Genomic DNA, 20908 nt, shown 5'->3' with positions numbered 1-20908 from the left:
TTTTTTTTTTTATATAAACTATACCTGGATCAGTAGTGGATTTTTGAACAGTACGAGGACCAAACATACTCCACTTTTCCAAGCTTGTTTCTGAACTGCTGAAATCACCAGTTGGAAGGGAACTAGTGGAGCCTTGACTGAACCATGATCTGTAAAAATATACAAAAAGTAACTGGTATGGGGAGCAGTAACCAAAATGCATACACAAGCACTACGACACATTGGAAAATGTATTTAAGTGACATGAAGCGCAAAATGCTAATAGCAAACATGCTATTTTAAAGGGACATGAAACCCACATTTTTTCTTTCATGATTTAGAAAGAGTGTGCAATTTTAAACAACTTTCTAATTTACTTCTATTATCTAATTTGCTTCATGCTCTTGATATCCTTTGCTGAAAAGCATATCTAGATAGGCTCAGTAGCTGCTGATTGGTGGCTGCATATCGATGCCTTGTGTGATTGGTTCACCCATGTGCATTGCTATTTCTTCAACAAAGGGTATCTAAAGAATAAAACAAAATAGATAACAGAAGTAAATTGGAAAGTTGTTTAAAATTGTATTCTCTATCTGAATCATGAACGATTTTTGGGGGTTTAATGTCCCTTTAAGTAACTTTCCAGTTTTCTTCTAAAATCAAATTTGCTTTGTTCTCTTTGTATAGTTTGTTGAAAAGCATACCCAGGAAGGCTCCGGAGCAGCAATGCACTACTGCTAGCTACTGGTTGGCGAGTGCACATATGCCTCGTCATTGGTTCACTCTGTGTTCAGCTATTCTCCACGGGGAAAAATGTATCTAAAAAAACGATTTTTACTCATTCCCACCACCCTCCGCCCACGTGAAAAGTCATATTTAGTTAAAAAGCAAGTGCACAATGTTATTTGATTTACTACTGGTGTCCAAATATTAACTATGATTCTATCTACACTAGAGCTTGGTGCATAAGTTTTAGGGTCATGGATGTACACATGTCCTCTCAACTATATATGACTTTTCACGTGGAGTGGTGGGAATGAGTAAAAAGTGTTTTTATTTTCTCCCCATTGGGAATAGTTCCTGTTGAAGAAGCAGCAATGAACTCCTGGGAGCTAGCTGAGTTTATAGTGGATACAATTTAATTTATTTTGGCTCATCCTACTAGCATACCAAAAAAAGTAAAATGCAAGAGTGGGCAGAGAAAAAACAAAAACAAATAAACACCCACCCCACAGGGCATGCTGAAAAGAATTTGGAAGGAAAAACGAAACACAAACTCATCATGCTACTTTGCTTCAGCTGCACATCAAATTAGTAGTGCTTCACAAACAAAAGTAGAATGTCAAGGTTTCCTTCCATAAGTCTACAGAGGAGACACCTGCTTTGGCTGCACAAACCAGTAGAAACTACCCTTGTAGAATAAGTCTGTTATTCTATAAAACAATCCACCGGACAATCCTATTATAAGGTGACACACTGCCTGGTCCAATACCGCCTAGTTTAATTTTGCGGTGGTGCAATGCACAAGTGAGGGACAAGTTCCCAAGATGCTCGGAAAGAGTAAGGTGTGAACAACCAATATCATAATTATGCTCAAAATGGCTCCAGTTAATGCTTCATTGGAATACAGGGAGGAGGGGTGGTAACCATTCCTTTGTTTTAGTGATCAATACGGGACAACAGAAGACCACACCAAAGTCATCATGTGTGATTTTAAGTCCAGTTTATTGGGAGGAGGCAAGACACCCAACAGTTAATCCCTTCCACTTTCTCATGATCCTTTGGACATACATGTAGCCAAGACATAGGAGAAAACTGAGTAAATGAAGTGCAAACCAGTATTGCCATCAACTCTACAGAATAAACAAGTGTGGGTCTTGTGGACTTTCAGTCATGAAAGAAATTAACTTATCAGGTAAGCATACTTTTTTGCTTTCTTTCATAAAATGGTGAGGGACCACAAGCCCTCACACGTGGGATCCTATACCAAAGTTGTGACGTCCACGAGACCAACATGAAATAAAGTGTCACCAAAGTTAAGGCAAGTAAAGGCACTAAAACAAGCATGGCTTACTGCAGAACTTCTCTACCAAAAAAAGCTGCAGAAGAGGTAAGCATGTAAAAATATGCAGGACAAAGTAACTGCGTTACAAATTGTTTAATAGGAGCTTCATTCCTGAAAGCCCAAGATGTGACAACTGCTCTAGTAGAATGAGCAATAATTTGCTTTGGGACTTCCACGAAAGCCTCTTGGCTTAAAGCTTTGATTTGTAAAGCATACATAAGGCAATTGTTGCAGCCTTATGTTCCTTGCTTGGAAGCAAAGAAGTGAAAAAAAAAAAAAAAAAATTGTGGCCTTAAGTTAAAAAGTGTCAGTAAACTTTAAAAATAATGTTATATAATTCTGCACATAGTGCAGAATTAAACATTATATTAGCCAAACATTTATAAAACATAATTTCCCCTATTAATTTAAAAAAAACCAAAAAAAAAAAAAACGCTGTTTCACAGACCCGCTCTCTGCTGAGCGGGTCTGTTATATTTACTCAGCGCATCGGGCCAGCTGTATAGTCACGACCGCGCCATAAGACCAAGTGCAGCTTGCTCCTGTCACAGGAGTGAGCTGTACTTGGTCTTATGGCGCGGTCGGGCCGGGCTGTGACTATACAGCTGGCCCGATGCGCTGAGTAAATATAACAGACCCGCTCAGCAGAGAGCGGGTCTGTGAAACAGCGTTTTTTTTTTTTTTAAATTAATAGGGGAAATTATGTTTTAGAAATATTTGGCTAATATAATGTTATATAATTCTGCACTATGTGCAGAATTATATAACATTATTTTTAAGGTTTACTGTCCCTTTAATATTTCAAGGCCCTGACCACATAAAATTGTGAAGCAAGCAAGTAGATTTACCTTTGCATAAATGTTAAATGATCCATTTATATAGCCCATCTGGGTTTGTTTTTGTAAAAAAATTATATAGTCTGGCTTATGTTTTTTTAAATAACAGTGTGCTGATTTTAAGACTCCTAACCAAGCTCCAAAGTTTTAGATGTATACAATATTCAGATTGCTTCAGTTTGTTTAATGGGTCTTTTCATATACGGGGGGGGGGGGGGGGGGGGGATCTGCTCTCAGCCCCTTTCAGTGGGTATCCCAGTCTGACCTCATCAACAGTGCTAAATTGGGGACTTCTTATTAAGTTTATAAAAGGTTTTATATCAGTATCTGTGCATATTCTTTATAGTAGTGTATTTTACATGCAGTTAAATGAAAATTGGTGTATACTGTCCCTTTAAGCATTTTTTGCGAGCTGGACAGAGATGGAACCACAGTTGCCTGATAAATGTTATCCATAATAAACCATTTTAGGAAACAAAATAGTTTGTTTTCAAAGATGCCTTGTCCTAATAAAAGAAAAAAAAAAGGGGATGCCTGAAGCACTACAGGACAGGAAATAGTGCTGCCATCTAGTGCTGCTGCTAATGTATAATATTGTTATATAGTGCTGCAGACACGCAAACTCTTGAGCTTACATTTCTGCTTTTCAAAGAAGAATAACAAGAAAACGAAGAAAACAGAATTTATGTTTACCTGATAAATTACTTTCTCCAACGGTGTGTCCGGTCCACGGCGTCATCCTTACTTGTGGGATATTCTCTTCCCCAACAGGAAATGGCAAAGAGCCCAGCAAAGCTGGTCACATGATCCCTCCTAGGCTCCGCCTTCCCCAGTCATTCGACCGACGTAAAGGAGGAATATTTGCATAGGAGAAACCATATGATACCGTGGTGACTGTAGTTAAAGAAAATAAATTATCAGACCTGATTAAAAAACCAGGGCGGGCCGTGGACCGGACACACCGTTGGAGAAAGTAATTTATCAGGTAAACATAAATTCTGTTTTCTCCAACATAGGTGTGTCCGGTCCACGGCGTCATCCTTACTTGTGGGAACCAATACCAAAGCTTTAGGACACGGATGAAGGGAGGGAGCAAAACAGGTCACCTAGATGGAAGGCACCACGGCTTGCAAAACCTTTCTCCCAAAAATAGCCTCAGAAGAAGCAAAAGTATCAAACTTGTAAAATTTAGTAAAAGTGTGCAGTGAAGACCAAGTCGCTGCCTTACATATCTGATCAACAGAAGCCTCGTTCTTGAAGGCCCATGTGGAAGCCACAGCCCTAGTGGAATGAGCTGTGATTCTTTCAGGAGGCTGCCGTCCGGCAGTCTCATAAGCCAATCTGATGATGCTTTTAATCCAAAAAGAGAGAGAGGTAGAAGTTGCTTTTTGACCTCTCCTTTTACCAGAATAAACAACAAACAAGGAAGATGTTTGTCTAAAATCCTTTGTAGCATCTAAATAGAATTTTAGAGCACGAACAACATCCAAATTGTGCAACAAACGTTCCTTCTTTGAAACTGGATTCGGACACAAAGAAGGCACGACTATCTCCTGGTTAATGTTTTTGTTAGAAACAACTTTCGGAAGAAAACCAGGTTTAGTACGTAAAACCACCTTATCTGCATGGAACACCAGATAAGGAGGAGAACACTGCACAGCAGATAATTCTGAAACTCTTCTAGCAGAAGAAATTGCAACCAAAAACAAAACTTTCCAAGATAATAACTTAATATCAACGGAATGTAAGGGTTCAAACGGAACCCCCTGAAGAACTGAAAGAACTAAATTGAGACTCCAAGGAGGAGTCAAAGGTTTGTAAACAGGCTTGATTCTAACCAGAGCCTGAACAAAGGCTTGAACATCTGGCACAGCTGCCAGCTTTTTGTGAAGTAACACAGACAAGGCAGAAATCTGTCCCTTCAAGGAACTTGCAGATAATCCTTTCTCCAAACCTTCTTGAAGAAAGGATAGAATCTTAGGAATTTTTACCTTGTCCCAAGGGAATCCTTTAGATTCACACCAACAGATATATTTTTTCCATATTTTGTGGTAAATTTTTCTAGTTACAGGCTTTCTGGCCTGAACAAGAGTATCAATGACAGAATCTGAGAACCCTCGCTTTGATAAGATCAAGCGTTCAATCTCCAAGCAGTCAGTTGGAGTGAGACCAGATTCGGATGTTCGAACGGACCTTGAACAAGAAGGTCTCGTCTCAAAGGTAGCTTCCATGGTGGAGCCGATGACATATTCACCAGGTCTGCATACCAAGTCCTGCGTGGCCACGCAGGAGCTATCAAGATCACCGACGCCCTCTCCTGATTGATCCTGGCTACCAGCCTGGGGATGAGAGGAAACGGCGGGAATACATAAGCTAGTTTGAAGGTCCAAGGTGCTACTAGTGCATCTACTAGAGTCGCCTTGGGATCCCTGGATCTGGACCCGTAGCAAGGAACCTTGAAGTTCTGACGAGAGGCCATCAGATCCATGTCTGGAATGCCCCACAATTGAGTAATTTGGGCAAAGATTTCCGGATGGAGTTCCCACTCCCCCGGATGAAATGTCTGACGACTCAGAAAATCCGCTTCCCAATTTTCCACTCCTGGGATGTGGATTGCAGACAAGTGGCAGGAGTGAGTCTCCGCCCATTGAATGATTTTGGTCACTTCTTCCATCGCCAGGGAACTCCTTGTTCCCCCCTGATGGTTGATGTACGCAACAGTCGTCATGTTGTCTGATTGAAACCGTATGAACTTGGCCTTTGCTAGCTGAGGCCAAGCCTTGAGAGCATTGAATATCGCTCTCAGTTCCAGAATATTTATCGGGAGAAGAGATTCTTCCCGAGACCAAAGACCCTGAGCTTTCAGGGGTCCCCAGACCGCGCCCCAGCCCACCAGACTGGCGTCGGTCGTGACAATGACCCACTCTGGTCTGCGAGAGCTCATCCCCTGTGACAGGTTGTCCAGGGACAGCCACCAACGGAGTGAATCTCTGGTCCTCTGATCTACTTGTATCGTCGGAGACAAGTCTGTATAGTCCCCATTCCACTGACTGAGCATGCACAGTTGTAATGGTCTTAGATGAATTCGCGCAAAAGGAACTATGTCCATTGCCGCTACCATCATACCTATTACTTCCATGCACTGCGCTATGGAAGGAAGAGGAACAGAATGAAGTATTTGACAAGAGTTTAGAAGTTTTGATTTTCTGGCCTCTGTCAGATAAATCCTCATTTCTAAGGAGTCTATTATTGTTCCCAAGAAGGGAACCCTTGTTGACGGAGATAGAGAAATTTTTTCTACGTTCACTTTCCACCCGTGAGATCTGAGAAAGGCCAGGACAATGTCCGTGTGAGCCTTTGCTTGAGGAAGGGACGACGCTTGAATCAGAATGTCGTCCAAGTAAGGTACTACTGCAATGCCCCTTGTGAAAATCCTTGGAGCAGTGGCTAATCCGAACGGAAGTGCCACAAACTGGTAATGCTTGTCCAGGAATGCGAACCTTAGGAACCGATGATGTTCCTTGTGGATAGGAATATGTAGATACGCATCCTTTAAATCCACCGTGGTCATGAATTGACCTTCCTGGATGGAAGGAAGAATTGTTCGAATGGTTTCCATTTTGAACGATGGAACCTTGAGAAACTTGTTTAGGATCTTGAGATCTAAGATTGGTCTGAATGTTCCCTCTTTTTTGGGAACTACGAACAGATTGGAGTAGAACCCCATCCCTTGTTCTCCTAAAGGAACAGGATGAATCACTCCCATTTTTAACAGGTCTTCTACACAATGTAAGAATGCCTGTCTTTTTATGTGGTCTGAAGACAATTGAGACCTGTGGAACCTCCCCCTTGGGGGAAGCCCCTTGAATTCCAGAAGATAACCTTGGGAGACTATTTCTAGTGCCCAAGGATCCAGAACATCTCTTGCCCAAGCCTGAGCGAAGAGAGAGAGTCTGTCCCCCACCAGATCCGGTCCCGGATCGGGGGCCAACATCTCATGCTGTCTTGGTAGCAGTGGCAGGTTTCTTGGCCTGCTTTCCTTTGTTCCAGCCTTGCATTGGTCTCCAGGCTGGCTTGGCTTGAGAAGTATTACCCTCTTGCTTAGAGGACGTAGCACTTGGGGCTGGTCCGTTTCTGCGAAAGGGACGAAAATTAGGTTTATTTTTGGCCTTGAAAGACCTATCCTGAGGAAGGGCGTGGCCCTTGCCCCCAGTGATATCAGAGATAATCTCTTTCAAGTCAGGGCCAAACAGCGTTTTCCCCTTGAAAGGAATGTTAAGCAATTTGTTCTTGGAAGACGCATCCGCTGACCAAGATTTTAACCAAAGCGCTCTGCGCGCCACAATAGCAAAACCAGATTTTTTCGCCGCTAACCTAGCCAATTGCAAAGTGGCGTCTAGGGTGAAAGAATTAGCCAATTTGAGAGCATGAATTCTGTCCATAATCTCCTCATAAGAAGAAGAATTATTATTGAGCGCCTTTTCTAGCTCATCGAACCAGAAACACGCTGCTGTAGTGACAGGAACAATGCATGAAATTGGTTGTAGAAGGTAACCTTGCTGAACAAACATCTTTTTAAGCAAACCTTCTAATTTTTTATCCATAGGATCTTTGAAAGCACAACTATCTTCTATGGGTATAGTGGTGCGTTTGTTTAGAGTAGAAACCGCCCCCTCGACCTTGGGGACTGTCTGCCATAAGTCCTTTCTGGGGTCGACCATAGGAAACAATTTTTTAAATATGGGGGGAGGGACGAAAGGTATACCGGGCCTTTCCCATTCTTTATTTACAATGTCCGCCACCCGCTTGGGTATAGGAAAAGCTTCGGGGGGCCCCGGGACCTCTAGGAACTTGTCCATTTTACATAGTTTCTCTGGAATGACCAAATTCTCACAATCATCCAGAGTGGATAACACCTCCTTAAGCAGAGCGCGGAGATGTTCCAATTTAAATTTAAATGTAATCACATCAGGTTCAGCTTGTTGAGAAATTTTCCCTGAATCTGAAATTTCTCCCTCAGACAAAACCTCCCTGGCCCCCTCAGACTGGTGTAGGGGCCCTTCAGAACCAATATCATCAGCGTCCTCATGCTCTTCAGTATTTTCTAAAACAGAGCAGTCGCGCTTTCGCTGATAAGTGGGCATTTTGGCTAAAATGTTTTTGATAGAATTATCCATTACAGCCGTTAATTGTTGCATAGTAAGGAGTATTGGCGCGCTAGATGTACTAGGGGCCTCCTGTGTGGGCAAGACTGGTGTAGACGAAGGGGGGGATGATGCAGTACCATGCTTACTCCCCTCACTTGAGGAATCATCTTGGGCATCATTTTCTCTAAATTTTGTGTCACATAAATCACATCTATTTAAATGAGAAGGAACCTTGGCTTCCCCACATTCAGAACACAGTCTATCTGGTAGTTCAGACATGTTAAACAGGCAAAAACTTGATAACAAAGTACAAAAAACGTTTTAAAATAAAACCGTTACTGTCACTTTAAATTTTAAACTGAACACACTTTATTACTGCAATTGCGAAAAAGTATGAAGGAATTGTTCAAAATTCACCAAAATTTCACCACAGTGTCTTAAAGCCTTAAAAGTATTGCACACCAAATTTGGAAGCTTTAACCCTTAAAATAACGGAACCTGAGCCGTTTTTATATTTAACCCCTTTACAGTCCCTGGTATCTGCTTTGCTGAGACCCAACCAAGCCCAAAGGGGAATACGATACCAAATGACGCCTTCAGAAAGTCTTTTCTATGTATCAGAGCTCCTCACACATGCATCTGCATGTCATGCTTCTCAAAAACAAGTGCGCAATAGAGGCGCGAAAATGAGACTCTGCCTATGATTAGGGAAAGCCCCTAGAGAATAAGGTGTCCAATACAGTGCCTGCCGGTTATTTTACATAATTCCCAAGATTAAAATAATTCCTCAAGGCTATGGAGTATAAAATATGTTTATATATAAATCGATTTAGCCCAGAAAATGTCTACAGTCTTAAAAAGCCCTTGTGAAGCCCTTTTTTTCTTTATGTAATAAAAATGGCTTACCGGATCCCATAGGGAAAATGACAGCTTCCAGCATTACATCGTCTTGTTAGAATGTGTCATACCTCAAGCAGCAAAAGTCTGCTCACTGTTCCCCCAACTGAAGTTAATTCCTCTCAACAGTCCTGTGTGGAAACAGCCATCGATTTTAGTAACGGTTGCTAAAATCATTTTCCTCTTACAAACAGAAATCTTCATCTCTTTTCTGTTTCAGAGTAAATAGTACATACCAGCACTATTTTAAAATAACAAACTCTTGATTGAATAATAAAAACTACAGTTAAACACTAAAAAACTCTAAGCCATCTCCGTGGAGATGTTGCCTGTACAACGGCAAAGAGAATGACTGGGGAAGGCGGAGCCTAGGAGGGATCATGTGACCAGATTTGCTGGGCTCTTTGCCATTTCCTGTTGGGGAAGAGAATATCCCACAAGTAAGGATGACGCCGTGGACCGGACACACCTATGTTGGAGAAAATATGATAAGAGGTAAATTAGAAAGTTGTTTGAAACTTTATGTACTATCTAAATCATGAATTAAAAAAAATGGGTTTTACGTCCCTTTAAGGAAACTGGCTCAAACATTTTTCCAGACCATCCTGTAATATACAAGGAATAAAAAAAAAAAAAAAAAAAAAAAAAAAAAGCTTATTCTCACACCAGATGAGGAAAGTTTTCCACACCTTGTGATAAATGCTCCTAGTGACAGGCTTTCGGGCTTGAATCAGAGTGTGTAGCACTGGATCAGATAAACTCCTTTGAGACAAAATTAGGCTTTCAAATGCCACATCAAATTTTGAAAGACCAGGGAATCACTAAAGAATCAATGAAAGTCGCTTGAGAATTCAGAGATCTCACACAATACTGGATATTCAAGCATGAAGTCATAAGAACTATAAAATACCTCCTGATTCAGGGACAGTTTGCTGGGGTGAAGTTATTGATGACAGAAAATCCAACTCGTTGTCCACACCTAGGATGTTTATTGCTGAAATCATCATGGTGTTCTGCTTAAGTCAAAATGCAGGCTACCTTTTTCATAGCCAAGGCACATTGAGTATTGCCCTGGTGATTGATGAAAACCACTGCGGTGACCTTGCCTGATTGAAACCACAGAAATGACTCCTGTCTTAATAAGGGCCAGATCTGGAGAGCACTGGTGATTGCATGGAGCTCCTAGATGTTAATTGGTAACCTTGCCTCATGAGGAGACCAAACTCCTTGTGCTCTCAGAGAATCCCAGAATGCAACCCCAACCCAAAAGGCTGGTGTCTGGTGATCACCATGTTAGGGATTGCCTTGTCTTGAAGAGTAAGATATTCCTTGTAATCTGTTCCAATGATGGAATATTTTTTGGTTGTAGAGGACATTAGTAGGTTTCATCTTTTTTTGCCAGAATCTATGTATTACTTACACTGAAGGACTGTAGGGAGAGAAGAGAGTTGAAAAAGAGTGTATGGCTTCTGTAGCTTGTTGATCCAACAAAATAGCTCTGAGAACATTTGTGAAGATTCTTGGTGCCATTGCCAGACCAAAAGAAAGTGCCACAAACTGATAACGACTGATTCCTGTGAATATGGATATGCAAATAGGAATTTGGTAGACATTAAATTGACCCTCCTGCACTAAACTAAGTATAGTGCAAACAGTCTCCATTTTAAAAGTTAGAACTTCCTGAAATTTGGAGTTTTTAAATCCAAAATGGGCTTGAAAATCCTCTTTGGAACAATGAAAATGTTGGAATAGAAAAACAGAATCAAGGGTTCTAACAGGACTGGAAGTCGTTCCCATGGTTTCTAAGTCTGATACACGTGCCAAGAAAGATCTAGACTTCAAGGAATCCTTGGGAATATGAGAAAGGAGGAATCTTCCTTGAGGAGGGTGAGACCAAAAGCCAATATAATAACCCTGGGAAATTTTGTTCAGTACTCAAGGGTCCTGAATTGACTTTCCCCCCCAAGTCTCCTGAGAAAGGTTCAATCTTCCCCCCATCAGAACTTTATATAACTCAGGGGCCACACCTTAATGCAGATTTGGAAGAGGCGGTAGACTTTTGGCCTGTTTGGACTTAGACCAAGAGAATCCAGGTTTCCACATGGACTTAGAAATGTCTGACTTTTAAGACACTAAGGAGAAGGATATTTTCATCTTGGAATGATGAAAGTAATGAAAAACATCCAGCAAACTTAACACAGCTTTTAACTTTTTGTCCTGTGGCAGGAAAGCCTCCTTTACCTCCAGTGACTGTTACAATAACAGCATCCTTAACAAAATGTTGTGGGTAACAATTCCATCAGCACTCTGCTGCAAATGCAATGCTGCACAACCCTGTCTGGTATTTGACAGAGTAAGCACATAATTTTCATATCTGAATGGGGGGACCCAAGACCATTTTGTGCAATAGTATTTAAGATATAGAAAGGCTAGGTAAATATCTACAGGCAGAAAGCAGCACAGGAATACAGTAAAAGTGGCACAGAATGGGTTATCCCACTAAGAGGGACACAGTGCAAGTGTCATAGTGTAAAACTAAAGTCCCTAGAAGAGGAGAGTTAGAAAAATTGGGCTTGGGCACTGTCTTAAAGAAAAAAAAGGGAGGGGGGTTTAAACACACAATTTAATTCAATGTATACAATACAATACACTCCTAATGTCTAGATTTTTTTTTTTTTTAGCCATGTCAGCAACATGGTGAACAGTGAAGAAAGCATAAAACAGGGGGGGCGCCTCATGTGTGTATCAGCATATTCAAATGTGGGCATATGGATATCCAAGCCAAATTGGTACTCCCATTTGGTGAAAGTACACTTATGTACTGGTAGGAACGAGCTGGTAACTTGGGGTGTACCAGCTTACCGTCTCCTGGCGCTAACGAGGTATAAAATATGCGGTCCAACTCTTTACAGAAGTAGGCGACTTCGGTAGCTCAGGTGCAGTATAATGATAGGTCAGACAGGTGCTTCCACCAAGCTTACAGTGATAAAAAGATTCATTTAAAACTTAAAATTTTTAAAAAAACATACAAGCAGTGGTTATAGGGGGCATGCCATATACCCCTATCTATGCAACATGTTTCTCAGCCTTAAAAATCGTCCGTTTTCTCAGGTATAAAGCTCCTTACAACATACCGCTCTTTTAAAAAAGTGTGACCAATTAGCAAGTCTATACCGCCTACGGTGGGCGTGTGAGCCCACCAGAGTCCTAACATAATTGCTAAATCAACTGCTAGCTAAATGTATTATACAGTCTGCATATTTCAAAACAAAGGTTTTTTTTTTCCTATATCCGATATATTTGGAAATTATCTCTATATGAAACATTTGTCCTACAATTTTACACTTTTAAAAAAAACGTGATCAATGATTGTCTTTGCGTCCCACTTAGTAACATATTTATGCTCATTTATAGTGGCTTAAACTCGTTTATTCAAATTCCGAATTGGTCTATTTGATGTGCTACTCCATTTGTATAAACATCTAATCAGTACACTTATATTTGTGATGTTTAACTGATGATTTAGAGCAAAGATAATAAGTAATCTCTTTATAGAACAACATTTACAATAAAGAGTGCTATATGATCTCTTTATATTTGAAGTCAGTGACTCCTATTAATAGTGAAACTATTGACAGTACCTTTCAGTTTTCATGTTACCAATTATATAATGCCATTATTGTGAACACTACAAATGTGTTCCGTCCGAGATCTGCTTCCGAATGACGTAACTACAGCATTAATCACATGGTTAGGAGAGACCTATGAAAATTCTTAAAAACTGTAAACAAAGGGGAGTGTATACCACATTCCTAAAAGACTGTCAACCTGATTAACGTGAGGAATCTATATATGTAGTGTTTCTGAATAATAAACAAACGTCTCAAGACTAAATGAGAATATAAAATTCTCTAGACAGTTAAAAAAAAAAAAAACATAATTTATGCTTACCTTATAAATTTATTTCTCTTGTAGTGTGTTCAGTCCACGGGTCATCCATTACTTATGGGATATATTCTCCTTCCCAACAGGAAGTTGCAAGAGGATCACCCAAGCAGAGCTGCTATATAGCTCCTCCCCTCACATGTCATATCCAGTCATTCGACCGAAACAAGACGAGAAAGGAGAAACTATAAGGTGCAGTGGTGACTGGAGTTATAATTTTAAAATTTAGAACCTGCCTTAAAAAGACAGGGCGGGCCGTGGACTGAACACACTACAAGAGAAATAAATTTATCAGGTAAGCATAAATTATGTTCTCTCTTGTTAAGTGTGTTCAGTCCACGGGTCATCCATTACTTATGGGATACCCATACCAAAGCTAAGTACACGGATGATGGGAGGGACAAGGCAGGAACATTAAACAGAAGGAACCACTGCCTGTAGAACCTTTCTCCCAAAACCAGCCTCCGAAGAAGCAAAAGTGTCAAATTTGTAAAATTTGGAAAAAGTATGAAGTGAAGACCAAGTTGCAGCCTTGCAAATCTGTTCAACAGAGGCCTCATTCTTAAAGGCCCAGGTGGAAGCCACAGCTCTAGTGGAATGAGCTGTAATTCTTTCAGGAGGCTGCTGTCCAGCAGTCTCATAGGCTAAACGTATTATGCTACGAAGCCAAAAAGAGAGAGAGAGGTAGCCGAAGCCTTTTGACCTCTCCTCTGTCCAGAGTAAACGACAAACAGAGAAGAAGTTTGTCGAAAATCTTTAGTTGCCTGTAAGTAGAACTTCAGAGCACGGACCACGTCCAGATTATGCAAAAGACGTTCCTTCTTAGAAGAAGGATTAGGACATAATGATGGAACAACAATCTCTTGATTGATATTCCTGTTAGAAACAACCTTAGGCAAAAACCCAGGTTTAGTACGCAGTACTACCTTGTCTGAATGAAAGATCAGATAAGGAGAATCACAATGTAAGGCAGATAACTCCGAGACTCTTCGAGCCGAGGAAATAGCCATCAAAAACAAAACTTTCCAAGATAAAAGCTTAATATCAATGAAATGAAGGGGTTCAAACGGAACACCCTGAAGAACTTTAAGAACCAAGTTTAAGCTCCACGGAGGAGCAACAGCTTTAAACACAGGCTTAATTCTAGCCAAAGCCTGACAAAAGGCCTGGACGTCTGGATTCTCTGCCAGACGTTTGTGTAAAAGAATAGACAGAGCTGAAATCTGTCCCTTTAGCGAACTAGCGGATAAACCCTTTTCTAAACCCTCTTGTAGAAAAGCCAATATCCTAGGAATCCTAACCTTACTCCATGAGTAACTCTTGGATTCGCACCAATATAAATATTTACGCCATATCTTATGGTAAATTTTTCTGGTCACAGGTTTCCGAGCCTGTATTAATGTATCAATAACCGAATCCGAAAACCCACGCTTTGATAGAATCAAGCGTTCAATTTCCAGGCAGTCAGCCTCAGAGAAATTAGGTTTGGATGGTTGAAAGGACCCTGAATTAGAAGGTCCTGCCTCAGAGGAAGAGACCATGGTGGACAGGACGACATGTCCACTAGGTCTGCATACCAGGTCCTGCTTGGCCACGCAGGCGCTATCAGAATTACCGATGCCCTCTCCTGTTTGATCCTGGCAATCAGTCGAGGTAGCAACGGAAATGGTCGAAACACATAAGCTATGTTGAAAACCCAAGGGGCTGCTAATGCATCTACCAGACCGCTCCCGGGTCCCTGGACCTGGATCCGTAACAAGGAAGCTTCGCGTTCTGGCGAGATGCCATGAGATCCAGATCCGGTTTGCCCCAACGACGAATCAGTTGAGCAAATACCTCCGGGTGAAGTTCCCACTCTCCCGGATGAAAAGTCTGGCGACTTAGGAAATCCGCCTCCCAGTTCTCTACGCCCGGGATGTAAATCGCTGACAGGTGGCAAGAGTGAGACTCTGCCCAGCGAATTATCTTCGAGACTTCCAACATCGCTAGGAAACTCCTGGTTCCCCCTTGATGATTGATGTAAGCCACAGTCGTGATATTGTCCGACTGAAATCTGATGAACCTCAGTTTTGCTAACTGAGGCCAAGCTAGAAGAGCATTGAATATTGCTCTTAATTCTAGAATGTTTATTGGAAGGAGTTTCTCCTCCTGAGTCCACGATCCCTGAGCCTTCAGGGAATTCCAGACTGCTCCCCAGCCTAGAAGGCTGGCATCCGTTGTTACAATCGTCCAATCTGGTCTGCGAAAGGTCATTCCTTTGGACAGATGAACCGGTGACAACCACCAGAGAAGAGAATCTCTGGTCTCCTGGTCCAGATTTAGCAAAGGGGACAGATCTGAGTAATTCCCGTTCCATTGACTGAGCATGCATAGTTGCAGCAGTCTGAGATGCAGGCGCGCAAATGGCACTATGTCCATTGCCGCGACCATTAAGCTGATTACCTCCATGCACTGAGCTACTGATGGGCTTGGAGCGGAATGAAGGACACGGCAAGCATTGATAATTTTTGATAACCTGGACTCCGTCAGGTAAATCTTCATCTCTACAGAATCTATAAGAGTCCCTAGAAAAGGAACCCTTGTGAGTGGTAACAGAGAACTCTTTTCCACGTTCACTTTCCACCCATGCGACCTCAGAAATGCTAGAACTATCTCTGTATGAGACTTTGCATTCTGAAAACTTGACGCTTGTATCAGAATGTCGTCTAGGTACGGAGCCACTGCTATGCCTCGTGGTCTTAGTACCGCCAGAAGTGAGCCCAGAACCTTCGTAAAAATTCTCGGGGCCGTGGCTAACCCGAAGGGAAGAGCCACAAACTGGTAATGCCTGTCTAGAAAGGCAAACCTTAGGTACCGATAATGATCTTTGTGAATCGGTATATGAAGGTAAGCATCCTTTAAGTCCACTGTGGTCATATATTGACCCTCTTGGATCATGGGTAGGATGGTTCGAATGGTTTCCATCTTGAACGATGGTACCCTTAGGAATTTGTTTAAGATCTTTAGGTCTAAGATTGGCCTGAAGGTTCCCTCTTTTTTGGGAACCACAAATAGATTTGAGTAAAATCCTTGTCCCTGTTCCGATCGTGGAACTGAGTGGATCACTCCCATGATTAAGAGGTCTTGTACACATTGTAGAAATGCCTCTCTCTTTACTAGGTTTGTCGATAACCTCGAAAGATGGAACCTCCCTTGTGGAGGAGAGGTTTTGAAATCCAGAAGGTATCCCTGAGATATAATCTTTAACGTCCAGGGATCCTGCACATCTCTTGCCCAAGCCTGGGCGAAGAGAGAAAGTCTGCCCCCCACTAAATCAGTCTCCGGATAGGGGGCCCTGTCTTCATGCTTTCTTAGGGGCGGGAGTAGGCTTTCTGGCCTGCTTGCCCTTGTTCCATGCCTTTCCAACCCTGTCTGTAACAAGCAGTAGTTCCTTCCTGTTTTGGAGCGGAGGAAGTCGATGCTGCTCCTGCCTTGAAGTTACGAAAGGCACGAAAATTAGACTGTTTAGCCTTTGGTTTGGCCCTGTCCTGGGGAAGGGCGTGGCCCTTACCTCCCGTAATGTCAGCAATAATTTCCTTCAAGCCGGGCCCGAATAAGGTCTGCCCTTTGAAAGGAATGTTAAGTAGCTTAGACTTGGAAGTTACATCCGCTGACCAGGATTTAAGCCAGAGCGCTCTGCGCGCCTGTATGGCGAATCCGGAATTTTTAGCCGTAAGTTTGGTTAGATGTACTACGGCATCTGAAACAAACGTATTAGCTTGCTTAAGGGTTCTAACTTTGCTCAAAGCCTCATCCAATGGCTCTGTGCGAATCGCCTCTTCCAGAGACTCAAACCAGAATGCCGCTGCAGCCGTGACAGGCGCAATGCATGCAAGAGGCTGCAATATAAAACCCTGTTGAACAAACATTTTTTTTTAAGATAACCCTCTAATTTTTTATCCATTGGATCTGAGAAAGCACAGCTATCCTCCACCGGGATAGTGGTACGCTTGGCTAACGTAGAAACTGCTCCCTCCACCTTAGGGACCGTCTGCCATAAGTCTCGTGTGGTGGCGTCTATAGGGAACATTTTTCTAAATATCGGGGAGGGGAAAAAGGCACACCGGGTCTATCCCACTCCTTACTAATAATTTCTGTAAGTCTTTTTGGTATAGGAAAGACGTCAGTACACACCGGTACCGCATAGTATCTATCCAACCTACACAATTTCTCTGGAATTGCCACCGTGTCGCAATCATTCAGAGCCGCTAATACCTCCCCTAGTAACACACGGAGGTTCTCAAGCTTAAAATTTAAAATTTCTGAATCCGGTCTCCCCGGATCAGAACCGTCACCGACAGAATGAAGCTCACCGTCCTCATGTTCTGCAAATTGTGACGCAGTATCAGACATGGCTCTCGTGTCATCAGCGCGCTCTGTCCTTAACCCAGAGCTATCGCGTTTGCCCCTTAATTCGGGCAAATTATATAATACTTCTTTCATAACATTAGCCATATCATGTAAAGTGATTTGTAAGGGCCTAGATGTACTTGGCGTCTCAATCCTACGCATCTCCCGAGCGGGAGACGCAGGTACTGACACGTGAGGAGAGTTAGGCGGCATAACTTCCCCCTCGTTGTCTGGTGATAGTTTCTTTATCGGTACAGATTGACTTTTATTCAAAGCAATATCAATACAATTGGTACACATCGTTCTATTGGGCTCCACATTGGCTTTTGAACATGATTAACAAACAGTTTCCTCTGAATCAGACATGTTTAAAACAGACTTAGCAATGAAACTAGCAAGCTTGGAAATCACTTTCAATAAGTTTACAAGCAATATAAAAAACGCTGCAGCGCTTCAAAAATACAGATATAATTAAACAATTCTTAACAAGAAGTGTATTATTAGCAGAGGATTGCACCCATTAGCAAAAGGATGATTAACCCCTCAATACCCAAAACGGATAAAACAGATATCAATTAAGATTTAACGCTTTTAATCAAAGTCAAGCACACTGTCACAGATCTGCTGTGACTGATTACCTCCCTCACAAATTAATTTTGCAGACCCCTGAGCTCTCTAGAGACGTCCTGGATCAAGGAGGAAGAAGCAGGAAGACTGTGCTAGAATTTTAACTGCGCAACAAGGCGCTAAAACAAGGCCCCTCCCACTCCTATCACAACAGTGGGAGCCCTGATATAACGGTTTCCATGCAGAAAAATATCATGCCATGTGGAAAAAAATCATGCCCAAAGAGATTTATCACCAAAGTACCTCACAAAAACGAATAACATGCCAGTAAACGTTTTATTAAAAAACAACATTTTCCAATGTCATGCAAAGTTATCACTAAGCCTGCTACCAGTCGCTACCACTGCAGATAAGGCTTAAGTATTATTTCAGTTTTAACAGTATTTTCTCAGTCAAATTCTAGTCCCTAGAAAATAACTCGACTGCGCATACATTTATCAGCCTGATACCAGTTGCCACTACTGCATTTAAGGCTGTACTTACATCATACGGTAACAGCAGTATTTTCTTAGTCAATTCCATTCCTAGAAAATAAAGTACTGCACATACCTCATTTGCGGAGGACCCCGCATGCTATCCCCAGTTTCTGAAGTTACCCCACTCCTCAGAATGTCGAGAACAGCCAGTGGATCTTAGTTACGCCTGCTAAGATCATAGAAAAAAACGCAGGCAGTTTCTTCTTCCAAATACTGCATGAGATAGAAAAACAGCACACTCCGGTGCCATTTAAAATAACAAACTTTTGATTGAAGAATAGATAAGTAAAAACTCCAGCTCCTCTCGCGACCTCCTTTGTTGAGGGTTGCAAGAGAATGACTGGATATGACATGTGAGGGGAGGAGCTATATAGCAGCTCTGCTTGGGTGATCCTCTTGCAACTTCCTGTTGGGAAGGAGAATATATCCCATTAGTAATGGATGACCCGTGGACTGAACACACTTAACAAGAGAAAAAATAAGTGTGAGCGTGATAATGTTATGAAATAGTTAAATAATCTGTAATATTAGTAATAGTTGGTGCTAGTATATAATAGAAAAATCCAAATAGGATCAACATATTAACTCTTTATATATGTATTAAATTTGTGATGAAATAATATATGAAAGAGAATGGTAAAAAAAAATTAATAAGCTGACCAATTAAATAACACGGTATATTTGTCCCAAATCTTACAAAAGGGGAAATATTATGGTTTGGGTATCTAAGTAGTGAGATCATGTGCATAAAAGAACTAGAAAAAAGTGAGATAGAATTATCATGTATTTAGTTTACATAATTAGAATTTAAAGTAGGGATTCATACAGCTAATATAGGAGCCCATATATAACTTCTTGCCCATAAAATCAGCATAAACGTACCAAGAAGGACACAATAGACCTATCCTATCTTAACATTAAAATAGGATCAAAGCAACACATCATCATCTTTAAACATGTGATATAAAATGACCTCAATATATTGATTACAACGCAGCCAAATCTAAAACTTCGTTTAGACGGAAGGGAAACAGAGACTGGAATTGATAAATCCAATGTTTCCCTCTGGCGTAGAAGAGTATACCTATTATATCCGTTGGAGCGTGGAATGCTCTCCAATGGGGTGATGGAGAAAATATCACAATTCTTGATGTGCTGTGAAAAGCTATGTCTTCATACACTATGTTTTATTGAACAACTTTTCAGATTCCCAAGGTGTTCGCGCCATCTTGTGCGTAACTTTCTGGAGGTGCGACCCAAATACTGTACTCCACATTTACATGTGAGTACATTTATTAAATATTCAGCACTACAATCTAAATGTGTTATAATTTCAAAGGTCTCTCCTGCATCTGGGCTTGTTGCATCTAAATGATCTGATCTTCACTTTGTTATCAGCCACTTTATTTAAAGGTGTGTATAATCTTTTTAGAGACAACCACTTTGCTTGGGGCAAGTTTCCGCTTCAGGGTCGGTGCTCCCCTAAAGAACAATCTGGGGTTATGTTTTAAAATGTACCCTTTAAATAGGGATCCTAAAGTACGATTGGCCAGTGTTAAGTATTTTTCTGAGGTTATGTTCTAAGTTGAATTGAGAAATAAAAGCCGGAGTGGATGTGTCATTACTTTTATTATTTCTTTCAGATTTAGGAACATGTTGCAAGATCAGTGTTCTATCTAGGCTTCTTGCTTTAGAATAACTATCCTGTAAGTTGGCTGGGATACCCTCTCTCTGACATTCAACCATTTTAACAGAATGATTCAGAGTTCCACAGTAACACAATTTCTTCTAATACGCCTAAATTGCCTCTAAGGTATGTTAGTCTTCCAGCTATTAAAGTGAAGGTCAATTTGGATGAATTAGTACCCGTTTTTTTAATAAACCTATTAAAAACAAGGGCACTTTAATTAATCGAAATTTCACTCTTTTTCATCAAAAGCTTACCTTTTAATCTTGAATGCCGCTCCAGCGATTCACCTGGCCGTCGGAAGTCTCTTCTTACGACAGAAATTACGATTCCGGCTTCCTCCAAACACGGCGTTCCCATGGTCTGGTGCAACGCCGTGATTGAAGGAAGCCGGATTCGTCATTTTGGACCTGCGAAGAAGACTTGCGAAAGGCGGAGGAAGCGCTGAAGCGGCTGACAGGATTAAAAAAGGTACGTTTTTGAAGAAAGAGTGAAATGTCAATTTTGATGAATTAATGTGCCCTTGTTTTTAATAGGTTTATTACAAACCAGGCACTAATTCATCCAAATTGACCTTCACTTTAAGGTGATTTCTAGAAAAATGTCAAAAGTTGTTGCTATCCACCCTCTTGAAATAGGTGGAAGACAATACATTACCATCTGAGTCACACTCCAAGATGACATCAAGAAATTTGATTTTATCTATTTGTATATTGTGAGCGAATGCGAGACCCATCTCGCCATTGTTTAAACTACTAATGAAATTGGTTGCAGATTCAAGGGAACCTTCCCATATAATTATGAGATCATCTATGCAACGGCCATAGAATGCAAGGTTCCCCCTCCATGGTGAACGGTCA

At 41.3% G+C, this 20908-nt stretch overlaps 1 protein-coding gene across 1 annotated transcript in view; it reads right to left on the bottom strand.

The window, feature by feature from the left end:
- Positions 1-20908, bottom strand: part of KIAA1191 (KIAA1191 ortholog) — a 78137-nt gene that overhangs the window by 42548 nt on the left and 14681 nt on the right. The window contains 1 exon segment of the mRNA XM_053717082.1: positions 25-149. Within this exon segment, the coding sequence (XP_053573057.1) occupies positions 25-149 (125 nt within the window).

The sequence above is a fragment of the Bombina bombina genome, chromosome 6 (assembly GCF_027579735.1).
Source record: "Bombina bombina isolate aBomBom1 chromosome 6, aBomBom1.pri, whole genome shotgun sequence".
In the NCBI taxonomy this organism is placed as follows: domain Eukaryota; kingdom Metazoa; phylum Chordata; class Amphibia; order Anura; family Bombinatoridae; genus Bombina; species Bombina bombina.
Note: the sequence above shows the minus strand (reverse complement) of the source record. Positions and strands in the feature narration are given on the sequence as shown.